The 17,933-nt window shown below is 39.5% G+C and overlaps 1 protein-coding gene across 3 annotated transcripts; it reads right to left on the reverse strand.

Moving 5' to 3' along the window:
- Nucleotides 1-380: 380 nt before the first annotated feature.
- Nucleotides 381-16,962, reverse strand: Gprc6a (G protein-coupled receptor class C group 6 member A). Of its 3 annotated transcripts, none has more exons than XM_087900964.1 (6): nucleotides 16,473-16,962; nucleotides 13,228-13,531; nucleotides 12,541-12,852; nucleotides 5,309-5,521; nucleotides 2,386-2,509; nucleotides 381-1,560 (listed from the first exon to the last, which is right to left on the reverse strand). In XM_087900964.1, exons 1-6 carry the CDS (start codon nucleotides 16,664-16,666, stop codon nucleotides 449-451), a joined length of 2,259 nt encoding a protein of 752 aa, XP_087757090.1. In that variant the 5' UTR covers nucleotides 16,667-16,962; the 3' UTR covers nucleotides 381-448. The 3 variants fall into 3 exon arrangements, with proteins under 3 accessions (XP_087757090.1, XP_087757047.1, XP_087757079.1); XM_087900921.1 differs by having other exon boundaries at nucleotides 12,016-12,852; XM_087900953.1 differs by lacking the exon at nucleotides 5,309-5,521 and having other exon boundaries at nucleotides 12,016-12,852.
- Nucleotides 16,963-17,933: the final 971 nt, after the last annotated feature.

Here is a 17,933-nt window from a genome sequence, read left to right on the forward strand (position 1 = left end):
TGAGCTCCTGGAGACTAGAAACGATCCATTGTAACTTCTAGTGCCTCTGTATTTAGTGTATTACTGGATATGTACTCACTACCCATAGGCTTGTTCAACTTCAGTAGACTAGAAATATCACAATGCTTGAAAAAGAGGCATGAGAATAGTAGGGAATGGGAAAAGGCTGTTGTTTTATCCATTGACTTCAAATTGCCTAAGAGGAAGTCTGGTCAAGATAAAGGCTGAAGGGAGTAATAGAAAACAGAGGGAGATTAATACCAACAGCTAGCTAGCTTTATTTATTTATTTATTTATTTATTTATTTTGTAGGTGGTTAAACAGAGAGAGTATTCAAGCAAATGGTAGCAAAACTATACAAGATATATTTGTTGGGAAAGTTAACACACAACTTACAACAAAGACTAGAAACTTCTTGGGGATCATGGCATACCCTAAGAACTCTAATTCATATACTTGAACTTCTTTTCTGATGCAAAGTTTTAGACACATTTGTAGCATTTTCTCTTCCTATGCCAAACACTTGTGCCAGACAATGGTTGCTGTTGGGACAGGCTGCAGCCTTGTCATTATGGCTTAGATTAGTTACTGCAGTATCATGGTTAGTGGGGTTTAGCGATACATGACTCAAGGCAAGGTTGTTGGCACTGTGAGACGAATAATTGTAAACCATCTGGAGGAAGGCTGATTTGGTGTTAGTCTTTTGCTTGTAAAGTATAACGTAGCACTTGGGGAAGAACGTACAGCAGAGAATCCCATAATTGGATATCAGAATAACTATAATCTCCACAGCAGGCAAATACTTGCCGAATGTGGTAGCATAGACAGGGATGAATATGATCCAAGCTATGAAGTAAATCAGCATGCCAAAAGTCAGGAACTTAGCTTCATTGTAATTCTCAGGAAGTTTTCTCCCTTTGAATGCAAATACGAAGCAAAGGAAGGCCAGGACTGCAATGTAGCCCAGCATGGTGCCAAAGGCCAGAACAGAGCCCTCCTCACATTCCAGAATAATAACTCTAGGCAGGGAGATGTTCTCCTCTACCACAGGGGCTGCCAAAACCAGCCAGAGAGTGCAAATGACCACTTGAATGCCTGTGCAGGTGAGGACAATGGGGACTGGCCTATAAAGGCACTTCAGGAAGGTCTTCAGCTTGGGATCAAAGCTGAATGCCAGCAAAATTTTCAGGGACTTCATCAAAATGCAGGAGACACAGAGAGTAAAACTCACACCAAACAGTGTCTGCCTGGTCTTACATGCAAAATCTTGGGGTTCTCCAATAAAAAAGCCTGTGCTGGCAAAGTTCAGGGCATGGCAGGTGAGCATCACGTAGCAGACCACTAATCCCCCAGATGATTTCACAACTGGTGTGTTCAGGTTTCTTGTAAATATTATGCCAATGGCCAGAACAAAGGCGATTCCTAGTAGGGAGAGGGCGATGAGGAGGAGAGCCAAGGAGTCGTTCCAGTCCAGATACTCCACTTCCTTCTCGAAGCACATAGTGCTCCTTACTGGGGCCCAGTGGGTTTCGTTGTTGCATAAAAGGCAATGGTCCATATCTAGCAGGAAAAGGAGAACAATTACATCGCAAACATTTAAACTAGGTGATTGTCTACACTAATATATATATACATACATACATACATATATATGTATATATATATATATATATATATATATATATAGAGAGAGAGAGAGAGAGAGAGAGAGAGAGAGAGAGAGAGAGAGAGAGCGAGCACAGGAGAGGTCAAATTGGTTCCTTACTCAAATAAAACCGACACAGAACCCAAAGAATATGGGAGAGGAAGGTAAATGGAAGTGAAGTGGAAGATGGGAAAGTATAATAGAGAAGTTAAAAGGCCAACTGGGCTGTGCTTCTTCAGGAAATCTATATACTCCAAAGAGATGCGAGTCTCTCATGAACTTGCTATTATTGGTGGCAGTTTAGAGACCTTGTTAAGGATGTGGCTTAGGGATTAGACATAGTTCAAGCCATTTCCTCCCTCTACACCATGATTCTTATAATCCTGTCCAAGCTAATTCAACTGTGTAAGACTATTTTCGAATCTCTCTGTCTCAAGGATAAGAATAGAAATAAAATAAATAAAAATAGGGGCTGGAGGTGTAGCTCAGTCATAGAGCATAGGCCTAGAGAGAGTTTGGGGGTGTAGTTCAGTGGTGGAGCATGGGCCTAGAGAGAGGTTGGGGGTGTAGCTCAGAGGTGGAGCATGGGCCTAGAATACACAAAGCCCAATGTTTGATACACATAATGGAAAAGAAAGAACTGTAAAACAAAAGATAAAGCTAGGATTGATATTCAGAAAAGTCAGCCCAAGGGAACCAATTCAGAGGCGGCACTGTCAGTGGGAGGCGGCTGTGGTCACCTGTCTGGTTGCTATAGTGATTCTCGGGACAGCTCACACAGTCATAGCAGCACATGTGTTGGCTTCCTGTGGCTTTCTTCATTTGACCAGGGCTGCATTCCTTGGAGCATTTAGATAGAATTTGCTACAGTACAAGAAAGAAAGAAAGAAAATCTAAATAATTAAAAAAGAAAATTATCCTAGCTATTCCTCATTTAAACATTTGCTAAGTAGCATTTTTAGTCTTTTTCATAGCATTCTCATCTTAAGGAACAGGAACAAACTTAAAATATATAGGACATTTTGGATGAAAAACTACTTTATGGATCTTTCTCTTTTTTTTTGGAATAGGGTCTCTGACTGGGACAGAACTCATTCTGTAGAGCAGGTTGGCCTTGAACTCACAGAGATTCACCTTTCTCTGCCTCCAGAGTCCCGGGATTAAAAGCATGCACCCCCATGCCTATTGACATTTGTGGCTTCTGTTAGAAAACCATGGACAATAGCTCTTTCAGAGAACTCCCAGCAGAGGGAAAAGCACATATTTGTCTGGGAATTTCTGATTTTATGCTGAAGGAAGAATTCTGCAAGAAAAAATAAGACTTTTGTATTTTTTAACAAGATTTTAAAAATTTGTGTGGAAAAATCTCCCCTCCCCCAATTTGTGTGTGTGTGTGTGTGTGTGTGTGTGTGTGTGTGTGTGTGTGTGTATGCATGTGTGTGTGTGTCTGTGTATATATCTCCCTTGTAGCTGGAGTTACAGGCAGTTGTGAGTCACTGATGTGGGTTTTCGGGTGACAGCAAACAAGATAAAAAATAAGCAAAGTGGAGGAAATGGGAGATGGTGACAAGTGGGGAGAAAATAAAACAAAAACAGGGAGGTGAAGAAAGACAGAGAGTTGACAATATGTTTCCACTCACCTGACCCTACCTCTCTCCCTCTTTTTAAAATCTCCTCCCCTTTTTTTTCTTAATCCTTCCTTTCTTTCTTCTTTCTTCTCTGGATTCAACACAGTGCTGAATATGTTCTTTTCATCTGTACTCCTTTATAAACTTAGATGTGCTTTTTATCACTGTGAACCCAGGCTCACGATTCCCCTGTCCCCACTTCTCAAGTGCTGGGATCACGGGCACTCGCCCTCTGATTCAGGTGTGACAACGTAAAGTCGACTGGAGCTGGTGCACAGTCCTTCCATCGAGAAAAAGGAAGGCATATATAAAAGAGAGGGAGAACTGTGGAATGGCAGGGGAATGGAAATTAAGGGGAAGATAGAAGGAGAGAAGGTATTGAGAAAAGAAAAATGCTAGATAGAGGCCAGAGAGGAAGCACTTAGAACACCACCAGCCTTTACCTGGAAAGAAATACGATGCTGTGGAAGAGCTCTGAGCAGGCCACTGCTTTTCCAGGATGGTGCCTTAAGAACAGACTGAAGGGGGTGTGAGTGTAGGCGGAGCACTTACAAAGCTAGCACGCCGACCTGGGTGAGCAGTGGCTGTACCTTCCCGCGGAGTGGTACGACCAGGAGGTAAAACGGTCCTCAGACTCATTTTGGAAGTTAGACTCTCAGTGGGTCTGCAGTATGACAAGTGTGTTGTGTGACAGACCAGGGACAAGCATCCCATCAAGGCGTCTCACGAGCAACTGACAAAGGAGGTTTGTCATTCTCTGAGATGTAGAAAAGAATACCAAGAATTCTGTTTTGGAGACAGTCAGGGGGAAAAAAAACTATCAGATAGATATCTGTGTAGAAATTCCAGTTAGGCAGTTAGCACTTATTTGAGCTAAAAGATAAAAATCAAGAAATCACTAGACTCCTACAAAATGACATTGTTTAAAGACAGGAGCCTGATAAGGTCACTAAACAGACAACAAAGAGCGGGGTTGAGTCTGTGCACCCAGTGTTTAGGGGTATTGGAAAGATAAGGACCTAACAAAGGAGACAGAAACAGTGGTTAGAAACACAGGGGAAATCAAGGGAAATGGAGTCTATGAAACAAATAAGGCCAGTGGTATGGAGAAAAGAATATTTGACTGTTAAATGAATTATGATATTCAGATTTAGTATAAGTGAGCTAGACAAACTATTCGGGTAGCATTATAGGAAGCCTAAAAGAGAATGGAAGGAATTGGGGCCGGTGAGATAGTTAATGATTTCAATAGGTTCTGCTTCAAAGAGAAGTAGAGGCTTGGGCAACAAAGGGAGGAGGATGTGGGAAATCGACACAGCTGCTGCCTTTTGAGTATGGGAGAAATAAAACATATTTATATCGCCATGTGGACAGTGCAGAAGAGAGCATCGTAGCAGATGCAGGAGAATGTGAAGTGGGCAGGCGAAGGGACTGGGGTCCACAGGTCAAGTGGAGGTGCTGCCTTTGGGCACAGGCACAGCGGTCCATTCACAGGGCCAGATGGAATTTAGAAGCACAGGAACCAATAATCTATGGGACCCAGCACAGTTCTTTTTCCTAGTGTTTGGGTAAAACAGAAAGCAGGATCGACTGAAAGTGACGGGGTAAAGTCAGAGAAGAGTATAAAGTGGCCAGCTAGCAAGAAAAGAGACAACATCGCGGGGGAAATAGATTGATTGCCCAGCAGCACAAGGGCCACTGGATACTGGGGCTCCTAAATTTAATGCGAATCCAATGAACAAGGTTTATCTTCCCACCTCTCTCACCCCAAGATCATTTACTTAGGGGATGCACATAGAATTGACCACATATGGAGTTGTATTTGGGCACTATTGAGAAATGGGGACACTAAAGAGAGAGGCGTGAGGAAACCGAGGACATGGGTAAGAGTGTTATGCTGGCTGGTCGCGGAATTTAGGGACGGAAGGTGTTCTGTGAGCAGTGGGACCATCGCTGGAGGCCCTGCTGGAGATCAGGACATCTTCAGGCGATATGCTAGTGGACTTGTATTCGGCAGAGCCTACGACAAAATCACCTTAAGTTTCCTGAATTCGCGTTTTGCTTCTTGGCTTGTGATGATGAAGACGTCGTGTTGCAGGTCATATTCTGCCATCTTTGTGACGGTCATGAGGCCACCCAACTCCTTCCAGATCACCACATCATAACCAGTATTTAAATCCCCATGGGCATCGAAATGAAACGAGTTCCTTCCGTCAGTGAATGTCACATTTTTCAGCACATCAAGTAGCTGTGGAAGGTAAAAGTGAGAGAACATTGAACAGGAGCATTTTCGGTACACCCTGTATCCCAGTGATGACACTGCATGCATCCTCGGGAATATTATTTAAATTCAGAGAAGGAAAATTCTCAATCACCATTTGAGCATACTTAAGAGAGTTGTCGTGTACGTGTGTGTGTCCCACCACCGGAAGTTCTAGATTTGCTCTCTGTAGAAGTTTTCCTTATGTGAATTGCAAAAAGCAGGCTCGTTTTTTTTTTTTTTTTTTAAGAGATGGTAGCTTTTCTAGTCTATAAAACTGAAATCTGAGTACCTGCATGTGGCCATATGGCAGACTTTCAGGATGGGTTCTGTGGAACAGGTGGGAGCTTTTGACTCCTTCTGTGATTGCAATATTGATGGCAAAATACACCTTCTCATCTTGCCTCTTATGGTTCTTCTTAAGTCTATCTCAGTGATGAGCACACAACCAGGTGACCACTAAATTCTATTTCCAACTTAAGTTACAAAGTGATGCTGGAAGAAAGAAATATAACTAAAAAATTACTTGCCTTCTATCCAATTTGTGTGGTGAGAATTGGCATCCAATTGTATGGTGAGAACTGGCATGAATTACAAGAAGTGGCAGTCACATTGTGTGGTACAGAAAGAGCCTTGGAGTTAGAACTAGGTGAGTGTAGTTTACTGTTTACTTGATAAGTAACTTGTTACTGATAACAGTTTCTTTTTCCTCTTTTATCATGACCCACTGGTTGACTGAGTCCATGGGCTCATTGGTTAACTGAGTCCATGATTAAATATGACTTTGATGGGTTAAAAATGTATGGGATGAGACAGAAAGTTTTCTATCTGAATAGAATTATTGTTCTCTGTTTTTTTGGTTAAGTTTAAATGTTTTAATTTTGCCAATAGACTGAAAAATCAACTTATATTTTAGGTGAATAGAGTATCTATAATAGTCATGTAATGACCAGATATATTGCCTTAGCAATATCTCAAAGTGTGCACCGATCTTACTTGTCCCCATAGGTTTATCGCTTCTTTTAGTGAAGGTAAATTAATTGCTTTAAAGAAGCAGAATACACCAGAGCTATCACGGTGGAATTAACAACAAAAATGCTAGCTTATTCTTAGGGCTGTGGGCGTGACTCAGAGGATAGAGGGTTCTGGGCTCAATCCTCAACACCACACGTACTGAGCACAGTGGTACACAGCTGTCCTCCCAGACACAGGGTGTGTAGGTAGGAGTGGGGAGGGTGGGAGTTCAAGGCCAACCTGGACCGCTAACAGAACACAGGGCGTGTGGGTGTGGGGACAGGGAGGTTGAAGTTCAAGGCCAATCTGGACTGCTTGAGACCTGGTTTCAAAAAAAACCTTATTTAAAAAAATTCTAACACTGATCAGAATTTTTTTTTTAAAAAATGGAGGGAATGGAACTCAATGAATAAATAAGAGTGTCAATGATAAAGAGTTTCATTTTAATAATTGAAACAGCATCAATGTTCTCATTGATGCCTATGCACTGCTTTAAAGTGTGCTCCTTTCTTAAGCAGTGCTTCCAGGTCAGCCTCAGCCACTGGTTTATGAAGGATATCCCTTTTTAGTCTTGTATTTACATTGTTATTTCCACCTGCTCCCCCTCCTTGCATCTAATTATGTTTTATGCAAATATATGATGCAGGTATGTCCTATAAATAACAATAGCATTGCATAATAGTCATACACAGTTTATGCCTGCTCTAGCAGGAAAGAGGACAGAGGGAAGTAATGGTGCAACCACTACTTAGGAAATATAGTAGAACATTGACTTTGGGTTAAGGTAATTTTCGAACCTGAACCCTCAGTATTTAAATTATAAAGTGCTATTTTGCATCAATTACTTTTTCTCCAGTGGAGACTTAACTTGGAATCCATACCACAAAATTTAGAGACCGAGAATTGCATTTCTATACTAGGATTCATCCCTGTATGCTGAGATTCTCTTTCTAAGACCGAGGGCCAGGGCCCACACGAGTTATTATGTTGTTCTTTTTGGCTTCATTTCTCTAAGTACCCTGATGTACTAAGTACCCTGAGATACTCTGTCTCTCTCCATAAGTTTGTGTGTGGAAAGAGATATCCATGTGACCAAACTAGAGTACAACAGAAAAAGCCTCATATCTTTGTCCTAGAGCCCAAACCATACCTTTTTCTTTTGTCGTATTTTCCGTGGCATAACAAAAGCACACAGTCCAAGATTGGCAGTTTTACTACCAGCACTGTGAGTGGCCATGGTGGATCCTTTAATTCCTAGTTCTCCTTTCCTGACTTCTACAACTTGGCTCCAAGTATACCCTGTCTTCCACTCCCTTAGGATAGTGCATAAAACATAAGTTCTGTGGACCTCCTCAGATACTGTAGAGATAAAAAGTGCTCCATCTCCAGCTTCAACTCTCAGTAGCACAGACTTAAGATCAGTAGCTACTATTCCCTTACAACTGACTCTCAAACTCTTCCAACTTTTCAGACCATATGAAGCCACCATTGCATACTTCCATGTCTCCTAAGTTCTTGACATACAGCATCTCCAAAATAGAAAGTCAATACTTTCCCCCACCAGACCCCGTATTTCTCCATGTTTCCATTTTTAACACACAATATTAACTACCCTGATTGGTAATCATTGGTTACATCTTTGTTGCATTTTCTTTCTTTCTTTTTTAAACATCTGATCTATTCTAAATGCTCTCCAACCATTTTCTCTAATATCGTATCAGTCAAAATGCTATTTCTACAGTGGACAATAGATCATCACTCTGCCACCTAAGAAGTACTTAATTGTCCCCCCTCCTCGCTTTTGTTCTCTGCTCCCTACAATCCAAACTCTAGACATCCTTTGCCGATTCCCTATATCAGCAGCTGGAGTGTTACCTGGTGTGTTGTTAACAAGACAGGTTTTCTGGTTCCAAAACAATTCAATTGCACGTCACATTTTGAGAGGTCCTTTCTGGCAAAGTCTCTTGATAAGTACCCCACATGAATCCCTTGTCTCATTTGTTCCCAGCTTCCCTCTGAGACTCCAGTTCCTTGATGTTGTTTCTGCTCCCTGAAGAAGCCAGGCTTCAGAGAATGTTCTTGAAGTTTCTAACGCTGAACTTCCTCTCAATGGTGCCATCTCATGTGTGTATGAGATGTTGCAGTGTGCACTCTCTAATCATCTGGCTATATACCAGGCAGACTGCTGTAGGAGAGGATTCTGTTTTCCTCCCCAGGGTGCCTTCAGCGTTTAGCACACTGCCTGGAGCACTGTGGCGTCTAACAAATACTTCCTAAGTAAACATGTAGGTGTGGCTGGTAGACATCTTCTCATCCCAGATGTGCTACTCATCACTTTACATAGGATCAAATGGGAAAAACAGTCAAAACCAAACCATTAGCTTCAACGTGAAGAAGCTTTGCTCACATACACCTGAAGAACGTTAAAAATCCACTAACGTAAGATAAAGGTGACTGCGTGCTGTCCCTGGACACTGCTCTCACCAAAAACAGACCCAAAGCAGCGTCCTAATTCCATTGTAAACTAAGTTTAGTTGGATCTAAAAGCACTCAAGTATTAGGTTTTGCTAGGGAGTGAAGAAATTGGGAATGTATTCTTGATTAAGGATTCTAAATGTTAATGTTTTGTTTTACATTTTAATGTCTCTTAAAGATTTTCTGCATAAAAAGGCCATTGATCAGAGGACTTGTTGTTCAAACCTGGCACTGATGATTGTGTGACTTGCATCGCGATCCAAGAGCATCTCACCCTGTCTCCTCTTTTCCAGTCTGTTTCTCGGTTAACAGGTTCTCAGGGATGTGAAATACACACCACATGTGACCTGGCTCAAGGGCTGAGGATGCATCATGAAGAGTGGCCTCAGACCCGGAGTGTTTAAATGAAATACGATGATTATATTTTCTCAAGTTTTTTCTTTGAAATGTTTGAGACATATTTCTAATTTAAAATACATTCCCAGATCTTTGACAGAAAAATAAATAGCTCTCTCAGTTTCTGTTGTTTTTCTTCCTCTTACAAGATCCTTTCTCAACTTCCTCTTATGTCCAGTAGGTCCAGCTGCTCCTCTCCATGCTCTCGTTCAGTCTCTCACTCCTAGAATTCAGCTTGCTCATGTCAATATAACATTCTACTTTTTAAAAACAAAAAAGTGCTTTTCCATAGTACACTAGGTGAACAGCATTGAAATGTTTAGAGAATGCCATGTGGACTGTCATATGGGGAAGGAGAGTGATCTAAACAAAGACAAAGTTTGTTTTTCCCCAATCTTTTACGAGAGTTTTATAGTACTAAGGAAGTACTTCAAGGAGATGTTCAAAAATTATTGGAAATATAATATTTAGAAGAATTTTAATGAAGACCCTAATCACTAATCATTTACGTCTTTATTAGAGTTTTGACTTTCTATTTATAAATCAAAAAGTCCCTGAAAATGAGCAATATCTGCCTCACAACATGTATACTGAGTATGCATCTATTAAAAATAAAGACAAGTACAATTTAAAAAATAGCAATTTCAGCTACATGGTTCAAGGACTGAGAATGCAGTTCCGGGGTTCAGAATGCTCACTGAACCCCAGAGCAATACGAAACAAAACAGACAACAACAACAAAGTCAGAACAAACAAGCAAAAGACATGGAAATTACTCATCTAAAGAAGGAAGCAGATTACTTCAGTCGTTGGTGCTTATGTTGTAGATGGTTAAAATATAAACAATAGTGACTGGGAGGGAGCTCCTGGCAGCGCATGCTTAGCTTGCACAAGGCCACTGCTTGAATTCTAAGCAATAGCAATAATAGTGATGATAACAAATAACAGTCTAGAAGGTGCTTGTAACATCTCAGCTGTCTTATTGTACTCTGCCCTCTGTTCACTTATAACTCTAAATGATATATATGTTGTATTATGATACTGTCTCCATACCTGTTCAAAGTCTTGTTTTGAATTCATATGATTGAGAAGTTTGATTCTCCCAAGTTAAATACCATTATTAAAAGAAACATTGTACCTTACACGCTTTGTTCAAGGTCATTAAAAAAACAACAATATGATTTTTCACTAACTAGAGTCATATTAAACTTTAAGTCTTTCCAAAGTAATCCAAGAAAAGAAAGGAAAACTTTGTTTTATACACACTTGGTGTCCCATTTAAATGTTATTTTCATAACATAAATGTAACAACATTTCCATGTAGAAGACTCAGGGGACTGAAGAGATGGCTCAGTGGTTAAGAGCACTCTTTCAGATGACTCGTCACTTTTAGGTTCTATTCTCAGCACCTACATGGTGGCTCACAACTGTCTAGAACTCCAATTCCAGGGATTCAACACTCTCTTCTGACTTCAGCAGGCATGGCTTGCACACAGTGCACATACATACATACATACATGCAGGCAAAACATTCATACAAATAAAACAAAAATACAAATCTCAACACACACACACACACACACACACACACACACACTCCTACAGATAGCATACTATTTGTGAGAGTAAGAGCATTTACTAGAGAGTGATTCTCAACCTTCCAAATGCTGCAGCCATTTAATTTTAATACAGTTCCTCATGATGTGGTGATCCACAACCATAAAATTATTTTTGTTACTTTTTTGTAACTACAATTTTGCTACTGTTATAAATCATAGTGCAAATATCTGTGTTTTTTGATGGTCTTAGGCAACCCCTGTAAAAGAGTCATTGGACCCTACCCACAATAGGTCACCACACAGGTTGAGAACTGCTGAACTAGAGGATAGGATTATAAAGTATCTGCTGCACAATTAGGGGAATATCATGTTTATTTATGATGCCTTTTGTTTCTAGTTTCCTCATATGCATGATGAGCATCCTGAATCCAAAATGCTACAAATCTGAGTTTTTGAGCACCAAATTGATAGTATAAGTGAAAAATTATACACTTTACTTCACTGGCACAGTAGAGCTGCACTAAAAATATTGTATAAGACCACTTTCAAGTTATATGAACAAGGCAAATATAAGCAAAGATTAATTTTATATATAGATTTTGTCCTATACCTAAGCTATTGAATCTCAATGTATATAGTACTGAGCATCTCAGATGAGGGAAACACTATTATATTTAACAATATTCAAATAAACTTCTAGCTTATGTAATCTAATTCTTATGGGCAAAATAAGTAAACAACATAATACATATAAAGTATTGAAAAAAATCCATATATCTAAGGAGGAAGAGCACACTACTAACAGAGTATCTTTAGAAAATGAAACAGAACTTTGGGGCTTAGAGAAAGAAATGAGGATAAAATATAACTATCATCAAGAACAGAAAATTATATTAGCAATACAGGTTATAAAATGACAGTTTTTACTTGCAGAAGTAATAGGTTGAGAGTAAGTACTGTGGATCTTCGTAAAATAAAGCAAGAGGGGAAATGGGGAAATGACAGTTGGCCAACAGACTTGGATTTGTGAATTAGTACCTCCCATGGTTGAAAGGCGTTGGATTTCTGGCAGTCGCGAGCTTGGCACAGATCACGAACAGCATGGCCAAGGGCAAACACTGCAAGCTCAATGCTGTGAATGAGTCCTGGCTCAGTATAATGCCACAGGAAGTCATTTCTCAAGAAGAAGTGGTTTTCAATGGTCTTGGTAGTGTCATAGGTCAAAGCTGTTTGAGAATAGTTGGAAATGCATTGACTCAAATCACCATCTTTGATGTGCTTACAGGCAGAAAAAAGCATGGCAAATTCATGTAGGGGTTTGTTATTGTCATTGGGATACCTATGCAGAGTCTGAAGAAAAGAATGGAAAGAAGACATATTGCCTCTTCTGAATGTAAACCCCACCACTTTGCCAAGCTTCTTAATATTAGGAATGGTGATAATCTTGGTAGCGGTTGACCAGTTATCACTAGCAATCCAGATCTTATTTATTTGTCTTTCAATGGCTTTAGTGAAGAGATTAAAAACATGGAATTTCCTCAGAAACACCACAATGACATTAACCTGGGCTTCTGCAATGATTTTCTCCAGTGTCTGATTGATTCTGACTTCAATGGTATTGTCTGAGAGGAAGGCTGGCAGCACCTCTTTGAAGGCAATGCACACGTTGTTTGCAGCGGCCTGAATTGCAAAAGTGTTCAGAGCTAATCTTCCATAGTCATCATCTGTTGTTATGAGGCCAATCCAGTTCCATCCAGACTGCTGGATCAGGTGGGCCATTGCTTTAGTTTGGTAGAAGTCACTGGGTACAGTCCGTAAAAATGAAGGAAAGCGGACTTTGTCACTTAGGATTTCTGCAGTCGATTCATAACTCACCTGGAAGTGCACAGAATCTTTGAGTTATGGTGGTGGAGCACAGGATCTGGTTGTAGTAAGCTCACCCTTTGATTTCTATTGCTCTTCCTAAATCCTCTCTCTGTAAGAAGATCAACTTACGATAGCACCCAAGGATGTTTAGTTCCATTGCTTTATTTGAACCTGGCTGAGATTACTATGGAAACGGAGCAGGTGAGGCCCTCAGAGATAGGTGTCTTTTCTAAATCAGCTTTTAACAAACTGTCAGAAATTAGTTTTTGACTATTGCAAAGTGACTCGCTAGCTAATTCCTAGGTTTCCCCGATCTTTTTAAAAAAAAAAAAAAACAAATGTAATCAAAGCCAACATATGGAAGGAAGGAGAACAAAAATGTACCTGTGGCATGAGCTGTAAGTTCAGCATCCTTGAGACAGCCATGGATATTTCCGAATAGCCAGCACCTATGACAGCTTTTACCCTTGGCAGGTAACTGGAGTAGTCACACTGGAAGGTCACGGTTTCTCTGGAGCAGTTGAATTTAGAGAGGAACCGCAGAGTTGCTGCCACTGCCGCTGTGACTTCCGTACACGTGTCATAGATTTCATACCCTAGTTTGACTCCGGATAACAGTGTCGAGTTATTGATCACCTCAATGCTGTGTATCATAGCCAAAGCTTGAAGAAATGCTGATATTTCAAAGCTGTGGAGAAACAAGCAGTTTCAGAAACAAAACATAACTATTCTATTGATATGGGGCTAGCGTACCTCAGCCACACCTCTGTCCTCTGATGGATAATTTTTGGATGAATCCAACTGATTTCATGAAAAATGTGAACTTTATTTGAAATCAATTTCCCCCCCCTCTGATAATAACTTTAATAGAATATCTTCTATTTATTTGTTAACAGTTTTATAAATGTAAACAATGTATCTTTCAAAGATACATTTTTAATTAAATTATAACTGTATCATTTTCTTCCTTCAGTACCTACTAGCTACCTTCACTCAACCCATTTCCTCCCAACTCTAGCTGATATTCTCTTTTCCTTTGCTTATTATTGTTATGTACATCCATACATATGCACAGATATATATTTATAGAAAACACCTGATGAATTCATCTTCGTTGTTTGTGTGTATATGGTTTCAAGGCTGATCACCCTGTATTGGATAACCAATAAGAAGACTCATTCCTGGGAGAGGCTATTTCTCCTTCTCCCAGCAGCCATTAGTTGCCTGTAGTGCTTTTTGAGTAATGCACCTTGATCATAGACAGCCACTTCCAACTCCTTCCTCCTACTCCCCCAGGGAAAATAATTTCAAAGGAAACCTTTAAAAAAGATAATGTCAGAAACACAAGTTTCATAAATAGAGGCTACAGCACAGCCTTTAGTCTTTTTCTTGATGAATCTTGGGATTGTGTTGGACATTTTAATATACTGTCATATCTGGTATGTTGAATCTTGCTCCTGTTGGCAGTTACATGTCAACATGCTATTGCTGTCAATGCATATGCTTCTTAGACTTCAATCCTATCTCTTAATTTTCTGGCTTTAATCTGCGAATGTTGGAAATAAGATAAATAGTATTTTATAAATTTAAATTTTTATTTTTTAAAAAATATTTTTGTTGAGATTATAATATAATTATATAATTTCATCCTTCTCTTTTTTTGTTCAAACCCTCCCATATATGGTATCTTCTTGTTCTCTTTCAAATATGTGACCTCCTATTCATTAACTGTTGTTGCATTCATAAGTATTTCTAAATACATGAATCAGACTTTTAAGAATAACTGGTAAAGCCCAGTGTTTGTCAAGAGACACATCTGTTTCAGAGAACATTTCTTGCATGCATGTTGCTTTTGGATTATTTCAGAGACCGCAATAATCTAATCCTGATTCACTGTTATTTCTTTCCCTACTGTACACAAACATTATACCTTTAACCTCATATAAAATGAAAGGTAAATGGATGATTTTTAAGTGGATAAAGGGAAACTTCCAGGTTTTGATTCCAAAGTTTGCTTACAGTTCATTAACTTATAATTACTTGAAAATTACTATTGTCACTGTGGGATAAAATATAGAAAAATCATTGTTAAAATTTTTATTAAAATGAAATAAAAGATTAGTATATTACTTCATAATTAAGCCATACTGTATTTTCTTAGCCCCTTACATGTAAACTCAATGACCTTTGTGTCTGCAGTGCCCAGAACGGGGACCAGATAACACTAACCCCTGGCTCAGCGTTGTTGAGTAAGATGCATTTCCCTTGAGGAATGACAATAAAGTCAAACATTTAATTTATTTCTGATTTTTTTCTCTGGAAGAAGTTTGTTAGATCAAATGTTACATTTATATTTATCACTGGTTATTGACTTAAAATTATGGACTTCAATTCTTTGGGTACCAATTTTCTGCACTGAAAATCTTCACTTATTATTTTGTACCATTTCAGGTAATCACTGGTTGGAGTAATGGTAAATCAAATGGGGATGAAATTGGTATGATCCAGGAATCACATGTGATGCAAAAGCATCTTATAGGGCTTAGTAAGCATTATTTGATAAGGGAACAAATAGAAGATCGGATATAATGATACATTTTTCAAGGCACAGTACTCTGGAGGTCAAGGCAAAAGGGATCAAGAGTTAAGGTTAGCCTGAGATATACAGTGAGATCTTGTCTCAAAGCAAAACAAACGAAACAAATCAGAAAAGTAAAACAAAAGAGAATTTAAGCTTACGTCACGTTGAGATCAGAATTTCAGAGGCACAGGCAAGCCTGAGGGTCACATTGTTATACCATTTGATGCTGACGTTGTTTGTGTTTTTAAAGGTGTCTGGCCTCTCTTTTCCTAGACAGGAGCTGCAAGTCAATTTCTCAAAAACTGTGTTCTAAAACGGAAATTTAGCTAAAACATCTTGTTTTCCTTCAAGCAAAATCCATCTGTAACATCCCCCCCCCGCCCCCAGTTTTAGTTTCTCGCATGACACCATGCCAGGAATTAACACTGCGTGTAACAATGTGTTCGGTAAAAAGGAAAAGGAGCTTTGTGCTTTGAGTATGGTCATAACTTGTTAGCAAAGGTTTAGATTATTCTATTTTTGGTTGTGAGCCTAGTCTTTAACGGCTGAGCCATCTCGCCAGTCTAGGATTAGATTATTCTAGAGTGAAAAGAATACAGCACTGATGAAATGTGAGCGTGAAAACCTCAAATGTGAACTTTGAAATAAGACATAAAACCATAAGCCTACGTTTCTAATTCTGACGTGCATGCTGTGGGTGACAGACACAAAAGCCTGGCGTGCTCGCTGTAGTGCAGGACAGGTTACAACATCCTTACAGGTGGCTTCTGAGATTTTTCAAAAGGCATAGTTAAAAAAATACATTGCTGTAAAGCATTCTCAACCCCTGTGTTTGGAAGTTGATTACACAAACAGGGCTGATGAATAAATTTTAAGGACCATAAAACTAACCAGATGCAAATTCAAAATAAACTCATGTTCTATTAAAAAAAATTTTATCACAAGTAAACCATCTGCATGTCTTAGTCTTACAGTACAATCTTGAAGTCTAACTCTTTTTTCTTTTTCTTTTCTTCTTTCTTTTCTTTTTTTTTAAAGTTTTACTCACCCAACACATTTCTGGATTTGTGGTCGCCTGGGATGGTCATCTGAGGACAGCATTTTTTCATGAATGGCAAATAGACCCCCAATCATGATATGTCCAGGAGAAGTGATAGCCACAAAGTCATCCGGGGTGTGGCAAGACTGTGAGGTATCGAGAATAATCACGAGGCAGGTAATTACTATAATTAATAGTGCCATTCTTCTGTCTCATTTGCTTAGCTCATGAGAATTATTAGGAGCCATTCAGTTCACAGATACCAACAACAAGATTCTCATTTCCCCAAATGCTTTGGAAGCATAGGACAGTATCAAGGGCTAGAAATGCTCAGTCTTCAGATTCTTGATGATAGTGGAAACAGTTCTCTCACTAACAAGAATATGTCAGACTCTAACAGTCTCTGGTGCTGAGCCAGGTGACAGTGCACAGGTGAGAGCGAGGGAGAGCTGATAGGATCATAAACACAGGGGCATGCTGACAGTATTGCAAAAACAGATCTTCGGGGCATTGTATCCTTTTACTCCAAAGGGATGTCAAAGGCTTTGCATCCTGTAGGCCTTTCTTTTGAAACAGGTTGTAGAACCTTTTGGAAAGCATACTAGGGAAAAATTCTTCTGCTTATAAAATGTGCAGTTCTATATATATGTTCCAAACATGTTGCTTTCAATAAAAATAAATAAAATGTAGTTGATCAGCTATTTAGAAAAAAATCCCAATTTTATTTCTCCTAGAAACCTTGACTTAAAAAAAGAAAATTCAGTTGATTTAGGCTTTTATTACTTCTGTGTTACATGTAGTAGTAAGCACAAATGGGTTGTGTTCTGCTGGGCAAAACTAAAAACAAGAAGGCACCTGTCAGAGAGAAACAAAAGATCTGTCATTAATAACTGTCATTCACCTCACTGTTTATTTATTATTTATAAGAACATTTTTTTTTTTGAGACATGGTTTCTCTGTGTAACAGCCCTGACTGTCCTGGAACTAGCTCTGTAGACCAGACTTGCCTCAAACTCACAGAGATTTGCGTGCCTCTACCTTGCAAGTGCTGGAATTAAAGGCATGTGCCACCACCGCCTGGCCAACATGTTTTTAAATGCTTATAGATCAGGAATAGCATAATTTTACAGGTATCCTTTTTAATTTGCTTGCTTGTTCTGAGTCAGGGTCTCTCTACTTCGCTCTGGATGACATGGAACTCACTATGTAGATCAGGCTGGCCTGAAATTCACAGAGGTCCTCCTGGCTCAGTATTCTGAGTGCTGGGATTAAAGGCGTGCACCATTCCTGGCAATACATATCCAGAGAGAGAGAGAGAGAGAGAGAGAGAGAGAGAGAGAGAGAGAGAGAGAGAGAGAGAGAGAGAAAGAGAGAGAGAGAGAGAGAGAGAGAGAGAGAGAGAGAGAGAGAGAGAGATTTACTTTTATGCAAGTGCTTTGTCTATATGTATGTATGTGCACTAGGTGCATA

The sequence above is a fragment of the Myodes glareolus genome, chromosome 1 (genome assembly GCF_982192425.1).
Source record: "Myodes glareolus chromosome 1, mMyoGla1.1, whole genome shotgun sequence".
Classification (NCBI taxonomy): domain Eukaryota; kingdom Metazoa; phylum Chordata; class Mammalia; order Rodentia; family Cricetidae; genus Myodes; species Myodes glareolus.

Coding starts and splice junctions, on each gene's coding strand:
- Gprc6a (XM_087900921.1), bottom strand. CDS start 16,666: ATGGCACTATTAATTATAGTAATTACCTGCCTCGTGATTATTCTCGAT. Junction 12,853..13,227: donor ACTTACAGCTCATGCCACAG/GTACATTTTTGT, acceptor GTGCACTTCCAG/GTGAGTTATGAATCGACTGC. Junction 1,561..2,385: donor TCACTATAGCAACCAGACAG/GTGACCACAGCC, acceptor TTTTCCTGCTAG/ATATGGACCATTGCCTTTTA.